Consider the following 25,248-nt stretch of genomic DNA (forward strand, 5'->3'; position numbering starts at 1 on the left):
ACGGAGAAGCGACCCTTGTCCCCCCCAAAACAGAGCAGCACCACTCTCCCCCCCCCAAAACGGAGCAGCACCACTCTCCCCCCCAAAACGGAGCAGTGGCCCCTCGCCCCCCCCAAAACGGAGCTGCGGTCCATCTCCTCCCCAAAACAGAGCAGCATCACTTTCCCCCCCAAAACAGAGCATCACCACTCTCCCCCCCCAAAACGGAGCAGCGGCCCTTGTCCCCCCCAAAACAGAGCAGCACCACCCTCCCCCCCGAAACAGAGCAGCAGCGGCCCCCATCCCCTCCCCAAAACAGAGCAGCAGCCCTTGTCTCCCCCAAAACAGAGCAGCACCACCCTCCCCCCCAAAACGGAGCAGCAGCAGCTCGTCAGCCCGAAACGGAGCAGCGGTCCCTCACCCCCCGAAACGGAGCAGCGGGCCCTCTCCCCCCAAAACCAAGCTGTGGCAACTCTGACCTAAAACGGAGCAGCACCACTCCCCCCCCAAAAAGGAGCAGCACCACCCTCCTCCTCAATACGGAGCATCACCATCTCTCCTCTCCAAACGGAGCATCACCACTCTCCCCCCCCCAAAACAGAGCAGCAGCCCTTGTCTCCCCAGAAACAGAGCAGCGGCCCCTCGCCCCCCCCAAAACCGAGCTGTGGCAACTCTCCCCCCCCAAAACGGAGCAGCAGCCCCCTCCCCCCCAAAACGGAGCAGCAGCAGCTCATCGGCCTGAAATGGCGCAGGGGCCCCCTCACCCCCTGAAACAGAGCAGCGGCCCCTCACACCCCCAAAACCGAGCTGTGGCAACTCTGCCCTGAAACAGAGCAGCACCACTCTGCCCCCCCGAAACGGAGCAGTGGCCCCTCGCCCCCCCCAAAACAGAGCAGCACCACTCCCCCCCCCCCAAACTGGAGCAGCACCACTCTCCCCCCCCCAAAACGGAGCAGCAGCCCCTCACCCCCCCAAAACGGAGCAGCAGCCCCCATCCCCTCCCCAAAATGGAGCAGCACCACCCTCCTCCTCAATACGGAGCAGCACCACTCTTCCCCCCCATAACAGAGTAGTGGCCCCTCTCCCCGCCCCCCAACATGGAGCAGCAGCCCCTTGCCCCCCCCGAAACGGAGCAGCAGCACTCTCCTCCCCCCCCCAAAATGGAGCAGCGGGCCCTCACGCCCCCCAAAACGGAGCAGCGGGCCCTCACCCCCCCCCAAAACAGAGCAGCGGGCCCTCACCCCCCCCCCAAAACAGAGCAGCACCACCCTCCTCCTCAATACGGAGCAGCACCACTCTTCCTCCCCATAACGGAGCAGCGGGCCCTCCCCCCCCCCCAAAACGGAGCAGCGGGCCCTCACCCCCCCCAAAACGGAGCAGCGGGCCCCCCCCCCCCCCCAAAACGGAGCAGCGGGCCCTCACCCCCCCCCAAAACGGAGCAGCGGGCCCTCACCCCCCCCCAAAACGGAGCAGCGGGCCCTCACCCCCCCCCCAAAACGGAGCAGCACCACCCTCCTCCTCAATACGGAGCAGCACCACTCTTCCCCCCCAAAACGGAGCAGCACCACTCTTCCCCCCCAAAACGGAGCAGCGGGCCCTCACCCCCCCCAAAACGGAGCAGCACCACCCTCCTCCTCAATACGGAGCAGCACCACTCTTCCCCCCCAAAACGGAGCAGCACCACTCTTCCCCCCCAAAACGGAGCAGCGGGCCCTCACCCCCCCCAAAACGGAGCAGCGGGCCCTCACCCCCCCCAAAACGGAGCAGCGGGACTCTCCTCCCCCCCCCAAAACGGAGCAGCGGGCACTCTCCTCCCCCAAAACAGAGCAGCACCACCCTCCTCCTCAATACGGAGCAGCACCACTCTTCCCCCCCAAAACGGAGCAGCAGCACTCTCCTCACCCCCCCCAAAACGGAGCAGCGGGCCCTCACCCCCCCCAAAACGGAGCAGCGGGCCCTCACCCCCCCCAAAACGGAGCAGCGGGCCCTCACCCCCCCCAAAACGGAGCAGCGGGCCCTCACCCCCCCCCCAAAACGGAGCAGCGGGCCCTCACCCCCCCCCCAAAACGGAGCAGCGGGCCCTCACCCCCCCCCCAAAACGGAGCAGCGGGCCCTCACCCCCCCCCCAAAACGGAGCAGCGGGCCCTCACCCCCCCCCCCCAAAACGGAGCAGCGGGCCCTCACCCCCCCCCCCCCAAAACGGAGCAGCGGGCCCTCACCCCCCCCCCAAAACGGAGCAGCACCACCCTCCTCCTCAATACGGAGCAGCACCACTCTTCCTCCCCATAACGGAGCAGCGGGCCCTCCCCCCCCCCTCAAAACGGAGCAGCGGGCCCTCCCCCCCCCCCCAAAACGGAGCAGCACCACCCTCCTCCTCAATACGGAACAGCACCACTCTTCCTCCCCATAACAGAGCAGCGGGCCCTCCCCCCCCCCCAAAACGGAGCAGCAGCAGCTTGTTGGCCCGAAATGGAGCAGTGGTCCCTCACCCCCTGAAACAGAGCAGAGGGCCCTCTCCCCCCAAAACAGAGCAGTCACCCTTGTCCCCCCAGAAACGGAGCAGCAGCCCCACGCCCCCCCCAAAACCAAGCTGTGGCAACTCTCTGCCCCAAAACAGAGCAGCACCACTCCGCCCCCCCAAAATGGAGCGGCACCACCCTCCTCCTCAATACGGAGCATCACCATTTATCCTCTCATAACAGAGCAGCACCACTCTTCCCCCCCAAAACGGAGCAGCGGCCCTCCCCCCCCCAGAAACAGAGCAGCAGCCCCTCTCCCCCCCCCCCCGAAATGGAGCAGCAGCCCCTTCCCCCCCCCCCCAAACTGGAGAAGCGGCCCCTTCCCCCCCCCCCGAAACAGAGCATCACCACTCAACCACCCCAAAACAGAGCAGCGGCCCCTCTCTTCCCCTAAAGGGAGCAGCACCAACTCTCCCCCCCAAAAAAGGAGCAGCACCAACTCTCCCCCCTGGAACAGAGCTGTACCACTCTCCTCCCCAAGAACAGAGCTGCAGCCCCTCACCTCCCCAAAACAGAGCTGCGGCCCCTCTCCCCTCCCCAAAATGGAGGGGCACCAACTCTCCCCCCTAAAATGGAGCAGCACCAACCCTCCCCCCCAGAACAGAGCAGCAAATTCTTCACCACAAAACCAGAGCAGCGGCCACCCCCACCTCCCCCCCCAAAACAGAGCAGCGGCAAGTCCACTCCCCAACATGGAGCAGCGGCAGTTCTTCCCCCCCCCCAAACAGCAGCACCAGCTCTCCCCCTGCCCCAAAAGGGAGCAGCAGCCCCTCTCCACCCCGAGAGGGAGCAGCACCATTTCTCCCCATAAAAGTGCAACAAATTCTTCACCCCAAAATGAAGCAGCAGCAACCCCCGCCTCCCCCCAAAATGGAGCAAAATCCTTACCCTGTGACACGCTCCGAGAGGGATTAGTGCAGCCACGGACCATGTACTTACACAAGGGACCCTCGTACGGGACAGCCCCAGGGTCAGCCCTGCAGAGGTGAGGGGAGGCCTGATGCGGCCTCCCTGGGTGCCCCGGCGCAGCGCCCCGCTCCCCTCTCTGCTGCTCTCGTCGTGGGAAAACACCGGTGAAGATATCTAGCAAAAAGGAGAGGAGAGCGAGCTGCAGGGACCCGGAAGCCAAAAAGAAGACCAGGCTCTACCTGCAGGAATAAACTAAGGAAACCCTGCCAAGACGACTTCTAACCAAAAACCAGAAAAATATGGAAAACCCAGAGAGCTCGGGAAGACGGGACACGGTCCCATGCAGCGACTGAGATGGCCCAATGAATGAAGCTGCGAGGACGAGAGGTCCCAACTCCCTTCACCAGCTCAAAGGCTACAGTTGACTGGAGGAACAGCAGAGCCCTGACCCCAGAGAAGCCCAGGAGCAGAATGAGCCCCCCCAGCAGAGGCTGTGGCTCATATACCCCGGGACCCACCCACCACCCTTCCCTGGGAGAGGGGAGGGACGAACCACCCAAAGGCATAGAGGCAGCCGGAGGAGCGGCAGGGAGTTCTCTCATCTGCCTAGAGGAAGCCACCCTTACTGGAAAGGACAATACCTGCTCTCTTACTACAACGATGTCTATTGCGTCAGCACCGCGACCGGGTAGGGAACTAAAGTTAATTTTTCTGGGGCGTAGATAGAAAAAGGTAGATGTCATACTAAGCTATGTAGGAAAGTAGCTCGTTAAATGCAATAACAATGCTATTACCAAAAATTACATGCTTTAGTTTCCTATAAAAAGCCAAAATGCTATGGGGCTACACCTCATTTCTAGCAAGACCACGTGTGCTACCTCACTTCTACCAGAACTACGTTCTGGATAGGACTGAATGACAAAGCAGAACCAGATCCCATAAGAATCCCTTCTCAGAAACATCTCTGGTTGCAGAGTAGATTATTTACTGTAAGTGACCAACGATTCAGAGTCACCTCGACGGCCTCTCCGACTGACTCCCTTAACAGAACGTGCGGAGCCCCAAAGGACAGAAAACACAAAAACCCCATGGAAACACAAGAAATGTATCAGAAGCTGTATGAAGCAGCCTAATTAACACCTAAGGACCTAGAGCAAAACTGAATTGCTAAACGCAACAAAAAACACTCCGGGAGCTGCGTCGGTAAAAACAGATGAAGGCTGTTGCCTTCTCTGAAAAACTCGAGAGGATCTGGGCCGACGACAGACATCTTTGGGTACCAGATACCAAACAGAAACATGCTATAAGACAGAAAACAGGCTGCTGTGGAGCACAAAGACGGCTTCGGCAAAGGTTCTGACAGAACAAGAGGCATCGTCACAGGGATTAGAGTGGTCCCAAAGGGGCCAGAGAGACCAAAGGAGTCTCAGGGGTGCAGTGAGCTCAAAAAGGAATGGAACAAAGCACTGATGTCCTCAGGGGACCGAACGGAGGTGCAGCAAACGGGTGAGAGGACAGAAAGAGCGACCGGGGTAACAGGTGCAGACTCGGGAAGGGGTCTGAGGGGAAAAGAGGGGTGCAAAGTGCCCCCCTGAGCTAGAACGGGGCTCTGGGACATAGGGGAGCTCGGCAATGGGAGCAGAGGAGTCCTGAGGGGGCCTGAGAGACCAAAGAAGCCTCACAGGTAACAATGAGGAATTGTGCAGGGATTTCAGCAAACTACAGACGTCGTCAGGGGGTGAACAAAGGCACCTAAACGGCAAAGAGTAAGGTAAGAGCCCTCTGAAGGGCACATAAAAAAAATTCTAAAGGGAGCTACAAGAGTGCTGTGGGGTACCAGAAAGGACTCAGATGACATCATTATAGACAGCAGAGGAATTAGGAGGGGGCAGGGCAAGAAAAGAAGGCTTGGGGACACAGCGAGGGCCTTGGACTCTCAGGAGGGCATCTAGGCAAACTACAGACGACCGAGTGAGAGAGGAACCGAAGAGAGACACCCTCCACGGCAGAGAAAAATGAAAGAGCGCTGCATAGCAAAGACAGACAGCAGGCTCTGATGGAACAAGAGAGATGGAAAGAGAGATAAAGTGCTACGAGGTGCTGTGGAGAACGAGGAGGGTCTCAGGAGGCATCGTGACTGTGAGGAGAGGGGGGTTGAGGGGGGCTGACAGAGAAAAGAAAGCTTGGGGACAACACGGAGGAACTTGGGTGGTCACCTGAGCAGAGTACAGATGGTCTTGGGTGGCCGGGGACTGAACGCAGGAATCCTAGATAGCGTAGAGGAACAAATGAGTGCTCTACGGCTCAAAGTGCTACAGGATGGATGTGGAGCACAAGGAAGGTCTCGGCAGGCATTGTGACTGGGAGAAAAAACTGTCCTGGGGGAGCCTGAGAGACCTAAAAAGGACTGGGGACACGACGATGAAATCCAGAGGGGATATAAACCAAGTAAATACGTCATTAGAGGGCCAGGGAATGAACAGAGGCACGGCTAGAGGGAAGAGAGGACCGAGTAACTGGGCTGGCTCACGGATACGGACTCAAGAAGTCTTCTGAGGGAATGAGAGGGGTGCAAGGTCTGCTACAAAGCTAAAAGCATGCTAGGGGCAACCTCAAAGGCATCGTGACACTGTTAGAGGGGTCCTGAATGGGCCAGAGAGACCAGAGGAGGCTCAGGGACACGAGGAGGAATTCTGGAGGGGATCTGAACAGAGTACAGATGTCCTCAGGAGGCGTGGATAGGCGTGACCTGAGGAGGTGTTCTGGCAAACCGAGAGGGGTACAAATTACACTCCAGAGATAAAAGCGTGCCGAGGAGACCCTCTAAAGCCTCGGGATGAACCGAGAGAAGAGGAAAAAAATAAAAGACACAAAGAAAAATTAAAAAGTAGAACTGGATAAAGGGGGAGATGTAGGGAGAAAATTAAGAAAGCAACGGGGTACTGGCCATAGGGGTAAGAAGTGAAATTTCGGGAGAGGGAGCTGGACAGACAGCCACAGGGAAAGGACATGGGAAGAGTGGCAACAGGGAGTCACGGAGAGCACAGGGAGCCGGCCGGGTAGAGGGAGACCTGGAAATGCAATTTTCACAAGCAACGGGGGAGAAGGCAGCGTGGGAAGAATGAAATGATAGCGGGTGGGGAGCCGGACAGGGAGAGGCATAGAAAGGAAACATAAGGCAGCGGTGTACAGGGCAGCGCTAGCAGAAGAGCAAAAAGCTTTGGGGAGCCGGACAGCCCAAAAGGGAGACAGAGGCAGGGACAGGCAAGGAGGCAGGCAGAGACCTGGAGAAGCATGGCAGGGATGGGCCACACACGAGGGGAACGCATGACTCACCACAGCTCCTGGTGCCGGCAGGAGACCTACATGGCCCCGAGGCTTCTCTCTCTGCCTCTGCCCCTTCCTCCTCCGCAGCGCCGGCTGCCCGACCCTCGCCCACCCAGGAGGAGGTGGGGGTGCCTCGATGCTCCTCTCCCACGAGGCTTCCCGGATGCACGGCGGCTCACATGTGCGGCCAAGGGAGGCACCGAGCTCCCGGCTCCATGTGCTGGAGGTGTGCTCGGTCAGGGACGGCTGGGAGGGATCCTTCCTCGCTGCGGGGACCAGCCGTTCCTCGCTGGAGGCAGCTGCCTCTGGAAGCCCCTTGCTTTCACTCCTCAGCCAGCTCCTGCAGGCAGGCCTGCCCAGGCAGCCCCCTCCCCAGCTAGAGCCCCTGGGCACAGCAGAACCAGCTCCACCCTCAGCCTCTGGAGCTGCCCTGGCCCATCCCCACCTGCAGCCTTTTTAAACCCTGGGCTCAGCCCCACCCTCACCTCACGGGTCCCACCTGGGCTGCCCCAGCCCACAGCTGGAGCCCATTGGGAACAGGGGGCCATCACCCCAGCCCCACAGCACATCACCCCTTCCCCTGCACCCGTCCACAGGCACGAGCTCTGCACCCAGGAGTTGCAAACACATCCAGGGGCACAGGGGAGGCAGGAAAAGTTGATTCATTAATGCGCATAAGAAATCCTGGCAGTGAGTTGGCTACGAGGCTCAGTGCCCGAAGGCAGCCGGACGGAGGGAAAAGAGGGAAGAGAAAAGCAGGAGGAAGGACAGAAGGACAGAGGGACATAGAGAAGAGGTGTGGGACAGGGAGCCACGAAACGGGACGCTGTGGACAAGAGAGGGACGGGGAGCAGGACAACGGTGTGGAGAGGAGAGCAGAGAGATTGCGGGGAAAACACAGGGAGGGGGAGAGGGAGGAATAAATGAGAGAGACAGGGAGCAGGAGGGAGAGGCAGAAGGGACCAGCAGGACAACAAGATAGAGACAAGACAAGGGACGGGGGAAAATTCTAGTGATAAGGGGAAAAGAAACGTAGGCAAGAAATAAAAAATAGAACCAGAGAGCCAGATAGAGGTAGACATAGACGGAAAATTTCAAAAACCGGCAGGGTACAAGAAACATAGGCAAGAACTAACAGATAGGGACAGGGAGATAGAAAGCGGGAGATATAGAAAGAAAGTCTAAAAAGTGACGGGGTACAGGACAGAGAGGGAAGAATTAACAACTAGGGACAGGGAGAGGGATAGAGGGAGACGTAGAAAGAAAACTTTGAAAGCGACAGGATACAAGAATTAAAAGATAGGTACACGGAGCTGCATAGAGGGAGACGTAAGAAGAAAATTAGACAAGCGACGGGGTACAAGAAACACCAGCAAGAAATTAAAATTAGGTCAGGGAGACAGAGAGAGGGAAAGGTAGCAAGAAAATTTAAAAAGTGACTGGGTTCAAGAAACTTATGCAAGAATTTAAAAAATAGGGATGGAGAGGTAGAAAGCAAGCTTCGAAAGCGATGGGGTACAAGAAACACAGGCAAGAATAAAAAAAAATAGGGACAGGGAGCCTGATGGAAGGGAACTGTGGTGGGTTGACCTTGGCTGGCTGCTGGGTACCCGCCAAGCCGCTCTGTCACTCCCCCTCCTCAACGTGACAGGGGGAGAAAATACAACAAAAAAGCTTGTGGGTCGAGATAAGGAGAAAGAGATCACTCACCAATTCCTGCCACAGGCAAAACAGACTCGACTTGGGGAAATTAATTTAATTTATTGTCAGTCAAAATCAGAGTAGGATAATGAGAAATAAGAACAAATCTAAAAGACACCTTCCCCCCGCCCCTCTCTTTTTTCCTGGGCTCATCTTCACTCCTGACTTCTCCACCTCCTCCTCCCGAGCAGCGCAGGGGGACAGGGAGCGGGGGTTGCGGTCAGTTCATCACGTGTTGTCTCTGCCGGTCCTTCCTCCTCACCCTCTTCTTCTGCTCCAGTCTGGGGTCCCTCCCACGGGGCCACAGCTGCTGACAGGAGCCTGCTCCGGCACGGGCTCTCCACGGGGTCACGGCTTCCTTCAGGCACATCCACCTGCTCCGGCATGGGGTCCTCCACGGGCTGCAGGTGCATGTCTGCTCCACCGTGGACCTCCGTGGGCTGCAGGGGGACAGCCTGCCTCACCGTGGTCTTCACCACGGGCTGCAGGTGCATGTCTGCTCCACCGTGGACCTCCGTGGGCTGCAGGGGGACAGCCTGCCTCACCGTGGTCTTCACCACGGGCTGCAGGTGCATGTCTGCTCCACCGTGGACCTCCGTGGGCTGCAGGGGGACAGCCTGCCTCACCGTGGTCTTCACCACGGGCTGCAGGGGAATCCCTGCTCCAGTGCCTGGAGCACCACCTCCTCCCCCTTCACTGATCTGGTGTCTGCAGGGCTGTTTCACGCTCACATTTTCTCTGTCACAGCTTCTGCGCAGCATTTTTCAGCCCTTCTTAAATACGTCATCACAGAGGTGCTGCCAGCGTTGCTTGATGGGCTCAGCTCTGACCAGCAGCAGATCCGTCTCGGAGCTGGAGCTGGCTGTGCCTGACATGGGGGTAACTCCTGGTGTCTTCTCACAGAACCCACCCCTGCAGCCCCTGCCCCCCCTGCCCCAGCTAACAAAACCTTGCCACGTAAACCAAATACAACAGCGACCGGCTGCAGGGCGGGGGGGGGGGGGGGGCTGAAAAATAGGGAAAGGGAGAGGCAGAGGGGAAAAAATAGTGATGGGCTACAGGCCAGAGAGGTGGAAGAGACAGGGAGCCAGACTGAGAGAGATGGAGAAAAACAAAGAATAGGGATTGGGCCACAGGGCAGAGAGGGAGGAATTAAAACAGGGGACAGAGAGAGGCTGAGAAATCCCAAAAAACCTCGATGAGCTGAAGGGGAGAGACAGAGGAATTAAAGAATAGCGACAGGGAGAGAACGATAAAGACAAAAACGGGCTATGGGACAGAGAGGGAAGAAATTAAAACATAGGGACAGGGACCCGGAACGAGAGAATCTAAGAAAGAAGACACATATCGAGGAAACAGGGCAGAGAGAGAGGGTTTTAAAAATAGAGACGTGGAGACAGATGGAGGGGCGGGGGGGACTGTGAAGGGCTAAAGGGCAGACGGGGAGGAACTAAAAAAAATTGGGACAGGAAGACAGACAGACAGATGGAGAAAGACAACAATAGTGATGGGCTGCAGGACAGAGACCGAGGATGAAAAATAGAGGGACAGGGAACGGGACAGAAGCGCAGAGAGAAAAAGGAAACGGAGAGGTAGAACGACAGAGAAAGAGGGGGGACACCTCCCGGCATGCTCCGGGGAACCAACATGGCCGACCGGAAGCCCTGTGTCCCAGGACTACACCTCCCGGCATGCTCCGGGGAGCCAACATGGCCGACCGGAAGCCCCGTGTCCCGGGACTACACCTCCCGGCATGCTGCCGTGAACCAACATGGCCGACCGGAAGCCCTGTGTCCCAGGACTACACCTCCCGGCATGCTCCGGGGAACCAACATGGCCGACCGGAAGCCCTGTGTCCCAGGACTACACCTCCCGGCATGCTCCGGGGAACCAACATGGCCGACCGGAAGCCCCGTGTCCCGGGACTACACCTCCCGGCATGCTGCCGTGAAACAACATGGCCGACCGGAAGCCCCGTGCCCCCGGACTACTCCTCCCGGCATGCTCCGGGGAACCAACATGGCCGACCGGAAGCCTCGTGCCCCGGGACTACACCTCCCGGCATGCTCCGGGGAACCAACATGGCCGACCGGAAGCCCTGTGTCCCAGGACTACACCTCCCGGCATGCTCCGGGGAACCAACATGGCCGACCGGAAGCCCCGTGTCCCGGGACTACACCTCCCGGCATGCTGCCGTGAAACAACATGGCCGACCGGAAGCCCCGTGCCCCCGGACTACTCCTCCCGGCATGCTCCGGGGAACCAACATGGCCGACCGGAAGCCTCGTGCCCCGGGACTACACCTCCCGGCATGCTCCGGGGAACCAACATGGCCGACCGGAAGCCCTGTGTCCCAGGACTACACCTCCCGGCATGCTCCGGGGAACCAACATGGCCGACCGGAAGCCCCGTGTCCCGGGACTACACCTCCCGGCATGCTGCCGTGAAACAACATGGCCGACCGGAAGCCCCGTGCCCCCGGACTACTCCTCCCGGCATGCTCCGGGGAACCAACATGGCCGACCGGAAGCCTCGTGCCCCGGGACTACTACTCCCGGCATGCTCCGGGGAACCAGCATGGCCGACCGGAAGCCCTGTGTCCCAGGACTACACCTCCCGGCATGCTTCCGTGAAACAACATGGCCGACCGGAAGCCCCGTGCCCCCGGACTACTCCTCCCGGCATGCTCCGGGTAACCAACATGGCCGACCGGAAGCCCCGTGCCCCGGGACTACTACTCCCGGCATGCTCCGGGGAACCAGCATGGCCGACCGGAAGCCCGGTGTCCCAGGACTACAGCTCCCGGCATGCTCCGGGGAACCAGCATGGCCGACGGGCAGTCCCGTGCGCCCGGACTACAGCTCCCGGCATGCCGCGGGAGGCGGCCCTCCCCGCCCCCTGACCCTGCGGGGACGCCGTTCTCCCCCGGCCCGGCCCCCGGTGCAGCCCCGCGCTCCCCGGCGCGGCTCCCGGCAGCCGCCGCCGCCGCCCGGCCCCCGCACGGCGCGGCCCCCCCGCGCCGGCCTCGCCTCGCCGCCCCCCTCCCCTCGCCGCCCGCTCCGCCCCTCCCTCGGCTCACACCGGCCCCTCCGCGGCCCCCCGGGGGGGCGGCAGCCCCACCACCGGCCCCGCAGCCGCCCCCCCGGCAGCGCAGCCCCTTCACGGGGAGGGGCCGTCGCACAGCCCCTGTGGGACCGGAGGGTCCGGCTCCACAGCCGGAGCCCAGCAGGAGCGGGGGGGCCATCACCTGACCCCCGCCCTGCGTCACCCCCTCCCCTGGGCTCCATCGCGGCCCCTCGCCCAGTGCAAAGGAAGCGCTAACGCAGCCGGGAGGGCAAAGGAGACGGCGAGCGTTTATTCAGCCACCCACGGCGAGTGTTTATTCAGCCACGCGCGTAACAAGTCCCGGGAGCGAGTCGGCTCCGGGGCTCGGGGCCCCCGACGCTCCCCCCCGCCGCTGGGACGCCACGGCAGTCGTTCCCGGAGCCGCGCTCGTCGGTCCGGCGGGGAACGGACGGTGGGTCGGTCGACTCCTGGAGCGCTGGGCAGAGGCCACCGAAAACGAGGAGCGGGGCGCAGGACACTGGAAGAGAAAAGCAGCAGCCGGCTGGAGAGCGGGGGCGTAGCGAGAAAGCGTGATGCGGGGAACGGGAGAGCGAGAGAAAGGTGGGGACGAGGAGCCCGGCAGAGATGGAGAAAGAAGGCACAGGGAGAGAGGAAGGGAGGCAGCAGAAAAGAGGGAGAAGGAGCAGGACAGAGACCAAGAAAGAAGGACGGGGAGCAGGATGGAGATGCAGAAAAAAAAACAGGGATGGGCAGCATGACAGGGAGGGAGGAAACAAGAACGGGGCGGGGAGCCAGGACAGCGAACCATGGAGGGAAGGGGCGAGGGGGAGGGGAACAACACAAAACAAACCACGTGGCTACAGGGCAGAGAGGGAAGAATTAAGAAACAGGGACAGGGAGCCGGAAAAAAAAAAAGAGAGCTGGAGAGCAAAAAGAATAGCAACGTGTACAGAAAGAAGAGGGGGGGAAAATTCTAAACTAGGGTTATCGGGGAGCCAGAGACAGCGAGATGGAGAAAGGACAAAAGCGACAGGCTACAGGGCAGAGAGGGAGGAATTGACAAACAGGGAGCCGGACAGAGAGACCGAGAAGGGGAAAAGTCCCGACAGGCCTCCAGAGGGGCAGGGAGCCAGACAGAGAGAGAGACGGAGAAAGAAGAAAAGAACTGGGGGGGGGCTACCGGGCAAAGGAGAGTTTAAAAATGGGGACAGCGAGACAGACGGAGAGGGAGGGCGAAAGGGAAGACGCGATGGGCGACACGGCAGCGAGGGGGGAATGAAGAAAGAGGGACAGGGAGCCAGACAAACCGAGACAGGGAAAGAAGACTATAGCGACGGGCCGGGGGGCAGAGAGGGAAGACTCGGGAAAACAGGGGCAGGGAACAAGGCAGAGCGACACGGAGAAAGGACAAAATAGCGATGGGCGACAGGACAGAGGGAGGAATTGAAAACGAGGGGCAGGGAGCAGGATAAAGAGAGATGGAGAAAGAAAGAGACTCGCGACGTCCTACAGGGCCGAGAAGGAAGACCTTGAACAACAGGGACAAGGAGCTGGACGCAGAGAGCCAGAGACAGCAAAAATACCGACGGGCTACAGGACAGAGAGGGAGGAGCGCAAAAATAGTGGCCGGGAGCCAGACAGAGGGAGACGGAGAAGGGAAAAATAGCCACGGGCTACAGGGCAGAGAGGGGGAGGACCTAAAAGATGGGGACAGGGAGCGGCTCAGAGCGAGATGGAGAAAGGAGGTACAGGGGAGAGAGAAAAAAATATATATATCTATATCTATATCTCTGTCTATCTATCTTTCGCAGCAGCGTGGGAAAAAGAGGGGGCCAGGGAGGGACGGGACGCAGGAGAGGGGCGACAGGGCCCCGGGGGCCCGGGACTCACCGCAGCTCTCGGTGCTGCCGGGAGAATTTACCAGGTCAGACGCCGCTTCCTCCTGCTCTCCTCCCCTCCTCTTCTGTAACTGCGGTCGCTTGGCTGCCCCCCACCGAAGAGAAGACGTGGGTGTCTCTCAGCTCTTACCAGACGAGGCTTCCTAGACACGCAGCCTTGCGCACTACGCGCAGGAGTAGGACCGAGGGAAAGAGAGAGAAAATGATGAGCAGGGAGCAGAACAGACGGATGGAGAGAGAAACCGAACGAGGGGAATAAAGACAGAGAGAATAAGAGAAAAAGGGACAGGGAGCGGGGCAGAGATGGAGAAAGAAACATTCGAGACAGGGAAAGAGGGACAGGTAAGACAACAGGTAATTGGAGAAAGAAAGGAAAGGAAAGAACAGCACGGAGGGTCACAGAGAAAGAAAGAGGGGTGGCAGAAAGAGAAAAAGAAGACGAAGGAAAAGGACTGAGGAGCAGAGAGAAAAAGGTACGGGGAAAAGGACAGATGGGAAAAACAAAGACAGACCAGAGGCAGAACAGAGGGAAAGACTGACGAGGACAGGGAGCAGGACAAAGGGACGGAGGAGGAAAGAATAGCGATGGGCAGCGAATAGGACGGAGGAAGAGAGAGAAGAGCAAGAGACGGAGAATGACAGAAGGATGTCGAGAGAAAGACCAGGACACGTAAAAGGGGGGGGGGACGGGACACATCAGAAGGGCAGAAAGAAAAAGAGAGGGGTGGGGAGCAAGACAGTGTGAGAGGGAGGGAAGGAGGGAGTGGGACGCAAGGATACAGAAAAACAGAGGTACAGGGAAGAGGAAAGAATGACAGAGAGAGAAAGGGGAGGATGGGGAGCAGGAGAGAGAGAGAGAGAACGAAAAACGCGATGGGCGGAAGAACAGAAACACAGATAATTTTTAAAAAAGTTCTGGGGAGCAGGACAGAGGGATCGAGCAAGAGGAAAAAAAGTCAACAGGGAGAAGGGCGGGTAACACACAGCAGGACAGCGGGGGAGTGAGGTGGAGGGGACACAGAGCAGGACAGAGGGATGAAGAGAGGAGAAAAAATAGGGACAGGACAAAAAGCAGAGGAACCAAGAGAGGAAAAAGAACCAGAAAGGGAACTGGACAGACACGAGCAGCGGGACAGAGATGGAGAAAGAAAAAACAGGGACAAGGACAGGGACAGAGGGATAGAGAGGGGAAGAGAGGGACGGGGACCAGGACAGTGGGATATAAAGAGGGAGGGACAGGGAGCGGGACGCGGGATTGCAGAGAGGGAGGTACAGGGAAGTGGAAAGAATGACAGAGGGAAAAAGAGAGGGGCGGGGAGCAGGCGAGAGAGCTGGAGAAAGAAAAAGTCCTGCTGGGGAGCAGGACAGGAGGACAGAGCCGAAAGAGGCGATGCAGACAGCAAAGATAACGCGAGGCAAGAGGACAGAGGGACTGACGGAGAAGTAAGGGACAGGGAGGAGAGAGGAACGGGCGGAAAAAATACCAGTGAGCAACAGGACAAAGGGATGCAGAGGAAAAGAAGGAGGGAAACGGAAGCGGGGGGGGGGAGAGAAAGATGGGGATAGAGCACGGGACACAGAGAGGCCAAAAGCGGGACAAGGAACGGGAGAGAGGGACCGGGGATGGGGGGAGGGAGGGACGGATGCAGATTAAAACAGAGAGATGGAGAAGGGGGGGGGAATGGTGACGGGCTGCTGGACAGAGACGGAGGAAGACAAAGCAGGGCCAACTGCTTTCTCTCGGACAACTCTCCCTCGGGTGCCTAATTCTCATTTAATTTACCATTTACGAGCTTTATTGTAACTTATTGTGTAGTCCCAAGTGAGAGCTGTCAATGCCTGTAACAACTTCTGTTTTAATTCTTCCCCCTCAACAGCTACGTTTCCCTTTAACGGGCGTTAAAGACGCCCACCGAGCTTCGCACTTTCGTTTGCTATTGGCCCGTTACCGACTCCAAGTAAGTTTTCCAATACCATTATTTACATTTCAGTCCCGCAACGTGCTTGTACTGCAACGATAAAAAAGTACTTACTGCCTAGTTGATCAAATAATTGCTACTGTTACACTTATTCACTTGTTTACTCATTATTTTTATACCTACATTTCAAGCCGAAAAATTCAGCATTACCTTAATAGGAATTGCAACTGTTTAGTGCCTCCGATCCTCTACCTAGTAGCTACACTCTTTTCCGCATTTCTCACTCCCATTAGGCACTTGGTCTATCACTTTACCTGTGTAAGTTTTCCTCTTCGGGGCAACACCATCTCCAAAATTCGTATTCCCAGGCAGAAAGAGAGCAAGCTCCGCTCATCTCGACGGGCCCTTGACTTCCACATCTGCGCACGGAAAATAAAAATGGAAAAATATCATTACATCAGAAACTACAGCGCCCATCAAAAGAATTTGCAATCCTACCAATCCAAAACACAGATAAGGCCCACCCGCTCCACAACCCAGTCCACCTCCCCGCACCCTTCAGCTGCAAGATCCGCAACCGTCTTCCCGTGATCGTCCACCAAACGCACCTCCCTGCAATGACAGGCAAGTGCCACGTGCCAGGGCAGCGCTCCCCAGGAACGCCGCTCCCAGGGGCCTGAAAAATCGCCCCACATACGAGAAACCCCGGTCCGAGCCCGACCCCCGTCCAAACGCCGGCGATGAACGTCACCTCGCAGAGCGGCCGGGACCAGGGAGGGGAAAAAAAATAACCAAAACCCAAGGGGAATCCCCCCAGCTGTTTTAGGTTTGGGGTTTTTTTAATCATAATTTAAAAAAAATTTTACTATCTCAACATTAAATACAACCTGAAATCAAAATTCACAGGTACAAGGTGAGACGCATCCAGGAACTAACGCTCATTCAACATCCACTCATTCCACCCCTCACTCAGAACGTTCCCATTTCACCACCCACCCGCCATGCTGGCGGACGGCCCCAATTCTAGAGCCATCCCTGGAACCGCCTCGCCGCGTGCCTCAGAACAACATCGCCGCTCCATCCGATTCCGAAGCGCCGGCCTCCATAAACCAGAAGCCGAGGAAGACGCTTCGCTACGCGCGCCGCTCCCGCTCCTTCTTCGCTTCGATTTGTACGCTCTGGCACAACTCGCTGGAGGATTTTCTCTGGGGATCCGAATCACCCTGTGGCACCCGCCAAACGCAATGGAAGGGACTCCGCACCCTGTTTCCCAGTAGCTACCGGGTACCCAAAGAAACAGCCCACACCACCTGCACCCAAACAGGCTGTGCTAATCAACAGATGACCGCCCCACACTCGGACCGTTCCACCCCGACCAGAATTGCTACGCACGCAGGCGGAGCAGCTCCACCTCAAACGCGCGCGCGCACTCCACAGACGTGACCTAAGGGACGCAGGAACGCCGCGCAGGGTAGAGTTAAACGCCGCACCAAGAGAGACAGCCTGACAAGCAAGCACGACGATGCCGAGGCCGCGTGGCGTGGACGCTCCGGCGTGGCCTGCCGTGCGAGAAGACCACGGCTCTGGATGAAAGATGGGCGATGAAGCCACTATGACCGACGGAGACAAAACGCCGGGAAAGACTTAAGACTACGATGACACAGGGAAGAAACCCCCGGAAGAACTCTCAAGAGAGAGTCACCGAGGCAAGACCCGATGGCGAAGCCTAAGCGAAAACCAAAGCAAAAGGCACACGCCGAGATACTGCCCGAAACCGCAGCCTGCCCGCAGCGATTCCCATCTCCCGCTCCTTTGCCTTGGCCGCTCGCCCGTCCGGCCTCCGTCGTTTTGGGCTGCCACGTTGAGGCTTGCGCGCCACCTGTAAAACACAAACAACAAGGGATGCTCGTAACTTCACCAACAACACGACACCTGAAAAAAATAACAGCTACTTCAGCCCACTAGTCATTGCTCGCCTTGCCTGAGTCACCTCCGGTGCCGATATATCCTGCTTTGCTCGCCACGTCACGCCTTCAAAATAAAACAAAATAAATAATAATAATAATAAAAAACCCACAACAAACCATAATGTAGTCATATAGCCACCGGTGGCATCTTCCCTCCGACACCGCGCGCCGACCCACCTTCTTACAGCGCTCCACTCGCCTCCTCCGTCGCTCTTTGCGGTGCATCTTGTCCCTCCGCCGCTGAAAAGAAAGAAGTTATATAAGTCACCCAGATGCTGATCGATAGCTTAACAATTCCAGAGGTCTTGTTTCCATTTAGGAACACCATCTAGAGCCCAACTACAGCCTGCCATTAAAAAAAAAAAAAGTTAAAAAAAACCCCAGACCAAACATTAACCCCCGCACATACAAGCCTTAACACCTTTGAGATTCAACCTGCTTCGCTACCGCTGAACAGCCCCTGCCAGAAGGCTCCGCTCGTCTCCACGAAAACACTGCTGAAAGGACTGTCCACACAGCCTGGCAACGGCTACTCCGTCTGAGATGACGCTACAACCTCTGCCTCAACAGTCTGGGCGTATCAACCGCATTAACCACAGACTCTGATCGCTCTTCCACCTACCCCGACCCTACGGCCCCGGGGAAGGGCGGCTCCGAGCCGAACACACGCTACACAGAACACTACAGACAACGTGCCTCAAAGAGGAGGGAAAGCTCTCGGCAGGAAAAGCAACTCCCGGAACGGAGACGCTGTTAGGCGAGAAGACCTACAAGGGCCGCAACGGTGAGGCGAGGAGGCTCTACGGCAACCCCAGAAGAGCGTCAAACGTAACGGCCCCTGACAAGAAGTAACCGTCAAAACTGGGACGACGGATGCACAAGGAGCCTGGCTCCGAGACCTAAAACCGTAAAGATGTGGGGAAGAAACCCCGGAAAGAAGACCCCATGAGAAACAGGGCGCTCGGGAGAAGAGCTGCTGACACAGCCCTGATGGCTGCTGCAAGGAGAGTCATCCGGAAACATGCAACGCGCGCACAACGGAGCTGTGATTTCCCCTTCAACTGCGGGACAAGAAGCACTTGACCGACTCTGTGCGGATGAGAGAAGGCATTCAAGACTACGGATGCCTACCGAGGGGCACACCAAACTTGCTGAGCACCATGAGCAAGGGGGACATCGAGACCCGAGCGAGGCAGAAAAAAGGACACTGACTACGGGACAGCACAGGCGGGAACTGCCCTGCCTGGCACACGCTCGCCTTGTACGGGAGAGACCCCGCACCCCAAAACACAGCCCGTCCCGAACGGCCCTCTCCACTGTGCCGAGTTCAGCCCCACCCCCTGCCTGCCCCACTTCGCAACCCCACGCCACCCCCCCCCCCCATGGCATTTGCCCCTCGACTCTGCTTTCAGAGCGCTGCGGGCCAGGTCCCATCCTCCACGACGTCTGCCCCAGCTATTTTAAGATGCTGCTGCTGTCGCCAGGTTCCTCTTGATCACCTGCACAAACAGGGCGCTGCCATTCACGCGGGCCAACGCCGACCCCTTCCACAGCAACGTCCTCCTTGGAAGCGCCGCACCGCTCCGCTCAGAAGCCGTGGCTGCCGCAGCTGAGCCCTCTGCTCTTCTCACCTCTGCCAGTTTAACCCGAATCCTCGGTATTTCTGCAGAAAAGCCAGCGCAGCAGCTACAAGAGCCGAGGGAAACGCACCACCGAGAGGCCTCGTAGCGCTGCGGGACACGACCGATCCCAAGGAAAACCACGAGTAGAACGAGCGTCTTGTGGCTGGTTGGGCAAGGTGGCCAGGCAAACCCCCTGGCCTTGCCCACCGCCCCAGCCGCAATCACCTGGGGAAGGGGAGGGCCGCGGAGAGACACCCGGGCAAGTCTCCTGCTCCGGCTTGGGCCTGCAGCTTGCAAAGCAGGGACGAGGTGGGGCGTGACTGGAAACAGCAACAACCGCGACGCTTTTACCACGGCTTTGTGTATCGCACCAGCAAGGCGGGGAGCTCTGCTGCCCTCCAGAGCGGCCCAGGGCCTCTGCCGGGGCCCGCAGGGGGCCCCTGCTGCCCTCCAGAGCGGCCCTAACCCCGTCCCCACCCCTGCACCCCCTACCACGGGCCAACACGGCCGGCGGGCCGCCCTGGCTGAGGACTACAGCTCCCGGCGTGCCCCGCGGCCCGGCGGGCCGCCCTGGCTGAGGACTACAGCTCCCGGCGTGCCCCGCGGGCCGCCCTGGCTGAGGACTACAGCTCCCGGCGTGCCCCGCGGCCCGGCGGGCCGCCCTGGCTGAGGACTACAGCTCCCGGCGTGCCCCGCGGCCCGGCGGGACTCCAAGCACCCGCCGGACCACAGCTCCCGGCATGCTCCGCGGCCGGGCGGAACTCCACCACCCCCCCCCCCCGGTCTCCTCAGCCCCGTCCCGCCTCGCCGCAGCGGGGCAGCTCAATATCTGGCACCCCGTCGCCGGCAACGGATGCCCGAGCTCACTATCTGGCACGTACACACGCACACACCGCGCTCTAGGAACCGCCGCGGCCATGACAGACCCGGCGGAAGCGCCCCCCCCCCGGCCTCCGGGCGGGAGGGAAGATGGCGGCCGCGGCCGGAAGCGGCCGCACCTCCTTCCGCCTCGGTCCGCGCCGGAAGTGGGGGAAGTGGGTGTGCCAGCACTTCCGGCGTCTCTGATTGGGCGATGCCGCCCAGGCGTGGGCGGGACTTCCCTTCCGGGCCAAGCTCTGCTTCCGGTAAGGGGGCGGGGGCGGTGCTCGGCGGGGACGGGGGCGCCGCTGCCGGACGGTGAGAACCGGGGAGGCCGCTGAGGGGGCGGGGGAGGGGTCCCCGATGGGGATGGGGAGGGGGAGGGGAGGGGAGGGGAGGGGAGGGGAGGGGAGGGGAGGGGAGGTGCGCGCGCGACCGGGGTCCCCATCCCTCCTGTCTCTGTCCCGCCCTCCCCCCCCAGGCCGCCATGAGCATTCAGTGGACGGCGGTCGCCACCTTCCTCTACGCCGAGGTCTTCCTCGTCCTCCTGCTCTGCGTTCCCTTCGTCTCGGCCACCAGGTGGGGCGGGAAGATCCCCCGGGGCTGAGGGGGTGTCCGGGGGGGGGGGGAGGGATCCCCGGGACTGAGGGGGTGTCCGGGGGGGGGAGGGATCCCCGGGGCTGAGGGGGTGTCTGGGGAGGGGGTGTCCCCGGGGCTGAGGGGGTGTCCGGGGAGGGGGTGTCCCCGGGGCTGAGGGGGTGTCCGGGGCTGAGGGGGTGTCCGGGGGGGGGGGGGGGGGGAAGCACGTTCCAGTTCCTGTCCCCGCTCTCCCCCGCCCTAGATGGCAGAAGATCTTCAAGTCGCGCCTGGTGGGCCTGGCCGTGGCCTACGGCAACACCGTCTTCGTCGTCCTCATCGTCATCCTTGTCCTCCTGCTCTTCGGTGAGTGCTGGCACCGGCCCCCCCTCCCCCCCGGGGGGGTGGGGACGGACAGGACCGGGCCGCCCCCGCTGACGCCCCCTTCCCACAGACGCCGTGCGGGAGACCCGTAAGTACGACGTGACGGAGCGGATGGCCCTGCAGACCAGCCCCGGCGCCCTCGAGCACTTCCACATGAAGCTTTTCCGGGCTCAGCGCAACCTCTACCTGGCCGGCTTCGCCCTCCTGCTCTCCTTGTGAGTGTTGGGGGGGGGGGGGGAGAGGGGGGCCAGGGGCTGCAGGGCCCGGCTCACCCTTCCTTCCGCAGCCTCCTGCGCCGCCTGGTCACCCTCATCTCGCAGCAGGCCGTGCTGGGCGCCTCCAGCGAGGCCTTCCGGAAACAGGCGGAAGGCGCCAGCCAGGCCGCCCGACGCTACATGGAGGACAACGATGCCCTGCGGAAGGTACCGCGGCCGGCGGGGGGGGGGGGAGCGGGGAAAGGGGGCACCCCGGGCGCCTCGGGCCCTGACGTGCCCCCGCTGTCGTCCCCTCCCCAGCAGCTGCAGGAGGCAGGGGGTGACGGGGGCAGCCCGTCCTCCTCCCACGACGAGAACGAGACTCTCAAGGCCAAGGTGGAGAAGCTGAAGGAGGAGCTGGCGGCCAGCAAACGCAGTATGGGGAGGGGGCTGGGGGGTGTTATGGGGGGGGGGGGGCCTGCAGGTTTTGGGGGTGACCCTGACACCGCCACCCCTCCTCGCCCCCAGCTCTGGAGAAGGCAGAGAACGAGGTGCAGGCCATGCGGCGCCAGGCCGAGGGGCTGACGCGGGAGTACGACCGGCTGCTGGACCAGCACGCCCGCCTGCAGGTACGGGAGGGGGGCCCCAAACCCCCCCTGCTCCCCCCCAAATCCCTCTAAACACCCCACGCCCCCCTAAACACCCCCCACACCCCCCCCAGGCAGCCCACGATGGCCCCCGGGACAAGAAGGAGGAGTGATGGACCGGGCCACGCCCAACCCACCGGACCAGGCCACGCCCCTGCCCCCCCCCCCCAGCTTGGGGGGGGGGGGGGTGGGGGCAGTACTCCCAGCTATTCCCACCCCCCCCCCAGCCACCGCCACCACATTTGGGGACCCACTGCTCTGTGGCAGCACTTGGGGGGGACGGGGGGGGGCCTGAGCCCCATTTTGGGGGGGGTCTGAGCACCCCCTTTGCCCCTTCCAGGAGGGTGCCCCCCCCCCGCCAGCATCTGCTTCAATAAACACGTGGGATCGGGCCGGGCTTGTCTCTGTCCCCCACCCCCTCGGGGACGCCGTGACCACCCCAGCCCCCCCCCTCCGGGTCCAGAGACCACCGAGGCTCCACCACCTTTATTGGCACCGTGCACGGGAGCTGGGAGTGGGGGCACGCTGTGGGGCAGCTTGTTCCTCTGTCCATCCGTCTGTCCTTCCGCCAGCGCCCCACGGTGCTGCGGGGATGGCTGTGGGGCCATCGCGCCGTGGGGCAGTCTGTCTGTCTGCGGGGCCCGCGAGGCTGCGGGGACGGCAGCAGGGCTGTTACGCCATGGGGCAGTCTCGCCGTGGGGCAGGTCCCGCCATGGGCAGGGCAGTCCGTCTGTTTGTCCGTGGGGTGCCCCACGCGCTATGGGGCAGGGTGCAGGGCCCGGGCCTGGCCCCGCAGCGCTTCAAACTCCCTCTGCACAAAATCCGTCAGCGCCTTCCGCATCTCCACCTGGGGGGGCGGGGGGCCGGGCCCCACAGAGCCGTGGGGCTGGGCCCACAGAGCCTGGGGCCGGGGAGAACAGGCCCTACAGAGCCGTGGGGCAGAGCGGCGTCCCCCCTCCTGCCACGGGGCAGCCCCCCAAGCACTCACCGTCGACGTGCCCTCAGCCCGGAGCCGCTCCAGGAGGGGACGGACACTGAACGGTCGCCCCACAACCACCGTGATCCGCTGTGAGACAACGTTAGTACCCCACAGCCTGCCCCATGTGTCCCACAGCCCGCCCCACAGCCCCCCCCAAGCCCACAGCCACCCCCACAGGCCCACCACGGAGCCGCCCTGCCCCACTATCGCCCCTCGGTGCTTCCCAAGCCTCCCCTGCTCCCTGCCCCGCAGCCACCCGTTGCCCCAGCGCACCCCACAGCTGGGCTGTCCGTGTGCCCCCCCCTCCCCACCTCCGCTCACTCACCTGCCCCACGCGGGGCACGTACGGGGGAGCGTTGGGCAGGACGTCGTTCATGCCTGGCACGGGGGTCAGCAGGTGCCTGCACGGCCTAGCAGTGGGACAGGCCCCACGGCGGGACCCGGCCCCACGGCGGGACCCCCCCCTCCCGTGCCCTCCTGACTCCCCCCACGGCCCCACCTGCCCGCATCCCCCATCCCACCCTCCCCTGTGGCCCCACGAGCCCCCCCAGCTCCTCCTGCCCCCCCCCGCCCCCCAGCCCCGCTCACCCCCGTGCCACAGGGGCAGGACGACTGGATCGAGGCGGCACTCAGCCAGAAGGCGCCCGATGCCTGCAGGGGGGGCAAGGTGGCCGTTTTGGGGAGCAGGGCAGCCCTTGGGGGGCCAAGGGGGTGATCGGGGCCCATGAGAGAGCAGTTGGGGGGCAGAGGAGGCAAATACAGATAGCAACCGGGGGGCAGTGAGGGACAACGGGGGTCGAGGAGCAGTTGAGGGTCAGGGGACAGTTGGAGAACAGGGGGGGGGGGGGGCAGAGGGGGGATGGTTGGGGGGCTCACCCCACTTGAAGCGCACGAACTCCTGCCCCATGTTCACTTTGCCTGTGGGGACATGGGGACGTGGGGGGGCAGCACAGGAGACCCCCAAGGGTCCCCCTAGCCCCCCCCCCAGCGCCCCCCCCCCCCCCCCCGCACCACCCAGATCTAGAGAAGAAAGCGGGCCAATCCCCAAGGCTCCCAGTCCCTCCCAGCGCTCCCAGTTCCCCCCTGACCCCCACTGGGGGTCCCAGCGACCTTGACATTAACACCTCCCCCAACCCCAGTGCTCCCAGTCCCTCCAGAGCAGGCGAGCCCCCCGTTCCCCCAGTACCCTCGGGGAAGACGTGCACCCAGTCTCCCTGGTTGAGCTTCTCCAGGATGAAGTCCATCCCTCGCTGGTACACGCCATCCCCTGGGGACACCCGTTGAGCGCGCTGGGATCCCTCCGGTACGGACTGGGGCCAGCCCAGCATAACGACCTCCCTCGCTCCCCCAAGGTAAACCGGAATCTCTCCCAGTACGGGCCACAACCACCCCGGTACAAACCGGGATCCCCCAGACCAGGCTGGGCCCGGCCCAGCAGCAGCCCTCGGCACCCCCCAGTACAGACGGGGATCGCCCCCTCGGCCCCGTAACCCCGCCGCCCAGTTGCCCCCAGTGCCTCCCAGCCGCCCCCCCCCGCTCACCCCGGCAGACGGGGACGCAGCGGCCCAGGCTGAAGAACCGCGAGTGCAGCTCCCGGGTGAAGCAGATGTCAGCGGCTGTGGGGGTCCTGGGTGGGGGGGGGGACAGGGGGTGAGCAGGGAGGGGGCTCCATGGGACCCCCCTCAGGACCCCCCCCCCCCTTACCACCGCATCTTATGCAGGCTCCAGACGTGCCGCAGCTTCAGGGAACCTGGCGGAGGGAAGGAGTGGGAGTCACAGGGGTGCCCCCAGACCGGCCGGAGACCCCAGACAGACCCATGGAGACACCCCCCCCCCCCCCAGCTCCCTCGGGATCCCCTGGGGAGCCCCCCCCCCCCCCGCAGCCAGGCGTACCCCAGAGGTGGGGGTCGTCCATACAGGACTGGTGATTGGAGAGGGTGAGGAGGGGGGTGCGGGGCCCCCGGCGCTCCACCAGCTCGTGCAGCACCTCGGCGTTGTACACCCGCAGCCGGTTCAGGTACCCTGGCCGGGGAGACGGGGGCTGGGGGGGGCGCGGCAGGGAAAGGCTGCCCCGCGTCCACGCACCCCCGGCACACCCCCCACCCCCCCCCGCGCCCTCCAGCCGCCTCCGCCCCCCCGGCCGGGCACCGGCGGGGCACTCACGGGTCCAGACGCAGCTGTAGGTGCCCACCAGGCCGGTGACGAGGCGGCTGGCCAGGGCCCAGGGCAGGGGCGGCCCCGCGGGGAAGGGCCACCTCACCGCCAGCGGCATGCTGCCATCGCGGGGGCGCGGGACGGCGCCTGGGGACGGGAGGCGACACGGGGGGGGGGAGGGGGGGTGTCACGGAAGGCCGGGGACGACGACGACGACGGCGGCGGCGGCGGCGGGGCCCCTCCCAGCCCGGAGCCCCCCGGAGCCCCCGGCCCACACACCCCCAGCCGCCCCTGCCGTAAAGCGCGCCGGCCGCCCAGCCGCGCGTCGCAAAGGTCGCGCAGCAGGAGTCCTCCCCCTGCCGTCAAGCGAGGCGTCCCCAGCTCCGCCCGCCCGCCCGCCCACCCACCCACTATCGCAAACTGGGGGGGGGGGGGCCGTCAAGCGCGGCGCGAGGTCGCAAACGCGACGAGCGGGCGGCCCCGGGCAGAGGGGCCGGTAACCGGGGAGAGCTAAGAAAGGCGGGTGCACCGTCCGCCCCGCCCCCTCCG

At 62.0% G+C, this 25,248-nt stretch overlaps 2 protein-coding genes and 2 long non-coding RNA genes across 9 annotated transcripts; 2 read left to right on the forward strand and 2 right to left on the reverse strand.

The window, feature by feature from the left end:
• Nucleotides 1-11,764: 11,764 nt before the first annotated feature.
• LOC143171830 (uncharacterized) lies at nt 11,765-17,353 on the reverse strand. The gene is made up of 5 exons (XR_012997223.1): nt 17,295-17,353; nt 16,315-17,197; nt 15,633-15,737; nt 13,392-13,563; nt 11,765-12,018 (listed from the first exon to the last, which is right to left on the reverse strand). It is a non-coding gene; the product is annotated as an uncharacterized LOC143171830 (long non-coding RNA).
• On the forward strand, nt 12,013-15,771 carry LOC143171829 (uncharacterized). Of its 2 annotated transcripts, none has more exons than XR_012997221.1 (3): nt 12,013-12,101; nt 15,277-15,357; nt 15,687-15,771. It is a non-coding gene; the product is annotated as an uncharacterized LOC143171829 (long non-coding RNA). The 2 variants fall into 2 exon arrangements; XR_012997222.1 differs by having other exon boundaries at nt 15,612-15,701.
• A 2,657-nt stretch (nt 17,354-20,010) lies between the features above and the next one.
• Nucleotides 20,011-21,958, forward strand: BCAP31 (B cell receptor associated protein 31). Of its 3 annotated transcripts, none has more exons than XM_076360900.1 (8): nt 20,011-20,031; nt 20,247-20,344; nt 20,607-20,707; nt 20,796-20,940; nt 21,012-21,147; nt 21,244-21,355; nt 21,448-21,548; nt 21,641-21,958. In XM_076360900.1, the coding sequence occupies exons 2-8, from the start codon at nt 20,253-20,255 to the stop codon at nt 21,677-21,679; spliced, it is 726 nt and encodes a 241-aa protein (XP_076217015.1). In that variant the 5' UTR covers nt 20,011-20,031; nt 20,247-20,252; the 3' UTR covers nt 21,680-21,958. The 3 variants fall into 3 exon arrangements, with proteins under 3 accessions (XP_076217015.1, XP_076217014.1, XP_076217016.1); XM_076360899.1 differs by having other exon boundaries at nt 20,012-20,031; nt 21,241-21,355; XM_076360901.1 differs by lacking the exon at nt 20,011-20,031 and adding an exon at nt 20,040-20,083 and having other exon boundaries at nt 21,241-21,355.
• Nucleotides 21,959-22,037: 79 nt separating this feature from the next.
• On the reverse strand, nt 22,038-24,859 carry TAFAZZIN (tafazzin, phospholipid-lysophospholipid transacylase). 3 transcript variants are annotated; one of them, XM_076360909.1, is made up of 10 exons: nt 24,709-24,859; nt 24,439-24,567; nt 24,250-24,295; nt 24,087-24,172; nt 23,732-23,812; nt 23,422-23,463; nt 23,134-23,196; nt 22,871-22,923; nt 22,555-22,632; nt 22,038-22,413 (listed from the first exon to the last, which is right to left on the reverse strand). In XM_076360909.1, exons 1-10 carry the CDS (start codon nt 24,815-24,817, stop codon nt 22,324-22,326), a joined length of 777 nt encoding a protein of 258 aa, XP_076217024.1. In that variant the 5' UTR covers nt 24,818-24,859; the 3' UTR covers nt 22,038-22,323. The 3 variants fall into 3 exon arrangements, with proteins under 3 accessions (XP_076217024.1, XP_076217026.1, XP_076217025.1); XM_076360911.1 differs by lacking the exon at nt 24,439-24,567; XM_076360910.1 differs by lacking the exon at nt 23,134-23,196.
• Nucleotides 24,860-25,248: the final 389 nt, after the last annotated feature.

The sequence above is a fragment of the Aptenodytes patagonicus genome, chromosome 32, assembly GCF_965638725.1.
Source record: "Aptenodytes patagonicus chromosome 32, bAptPat1.pri.cur, whole genome shotgun sequence".
NCBI classification, from domain to species: Eukaryota; Metazoa; Chordata; class Aves; order Sphenisciformes; family Spheniscidae; genus Aptenodytes; species Aptenodytes patagonicus.

Excerpts from the sequence above, each read along its gene's own strand:
- TAFAZZIN (XM_076360909.1), bottom strand. The coding sequence starts at position 24,817 with ATGCCGCTGGCGGTGAGGTGGCCCTTCCCCGCGGGGCCGCCCCTGCCC. Across the intron at positions 22,924-23,133 it reads CCTGCCCCTGTGGCACGGGG|GCATGAACGACGTCCTGCCC; the intron begins GTGAGCGGGGCT and ends CCCCCGTGCCAG. Across the intron at positions 22,633-22,870 it reads ACGTGCCCCGCGTGGGGCAG|CGGATCACGGTGGTTGTGGG; the intron begins GTGAGTGAGCGG and ends GTTGTCTCACAG.
- BCAP31 (XM_076360899.1), top strand. The coding sequence starts at position 20,253 with ATGAGCATTCAGTGGACGGCGGTCGCCACCTTCCTCTACGCCGAGGTC. Across the intron at positions 20,708-20,795 it reads CCTTGTCCTCCTGCTCTTCG|ACGCCGTGCGGGAGACCCGT; the intron begins GTGAGTGCTGGC and ends CCCTTCCCACAG. Across the intron at positions 21,148-21,240 it reads ACAACGATGCCCTGCGGAAG|CAGCTGCAGGAGGCAGGGGG; the intron begins GTACCGCGGCCG and ends TCCCCTCCCCAG.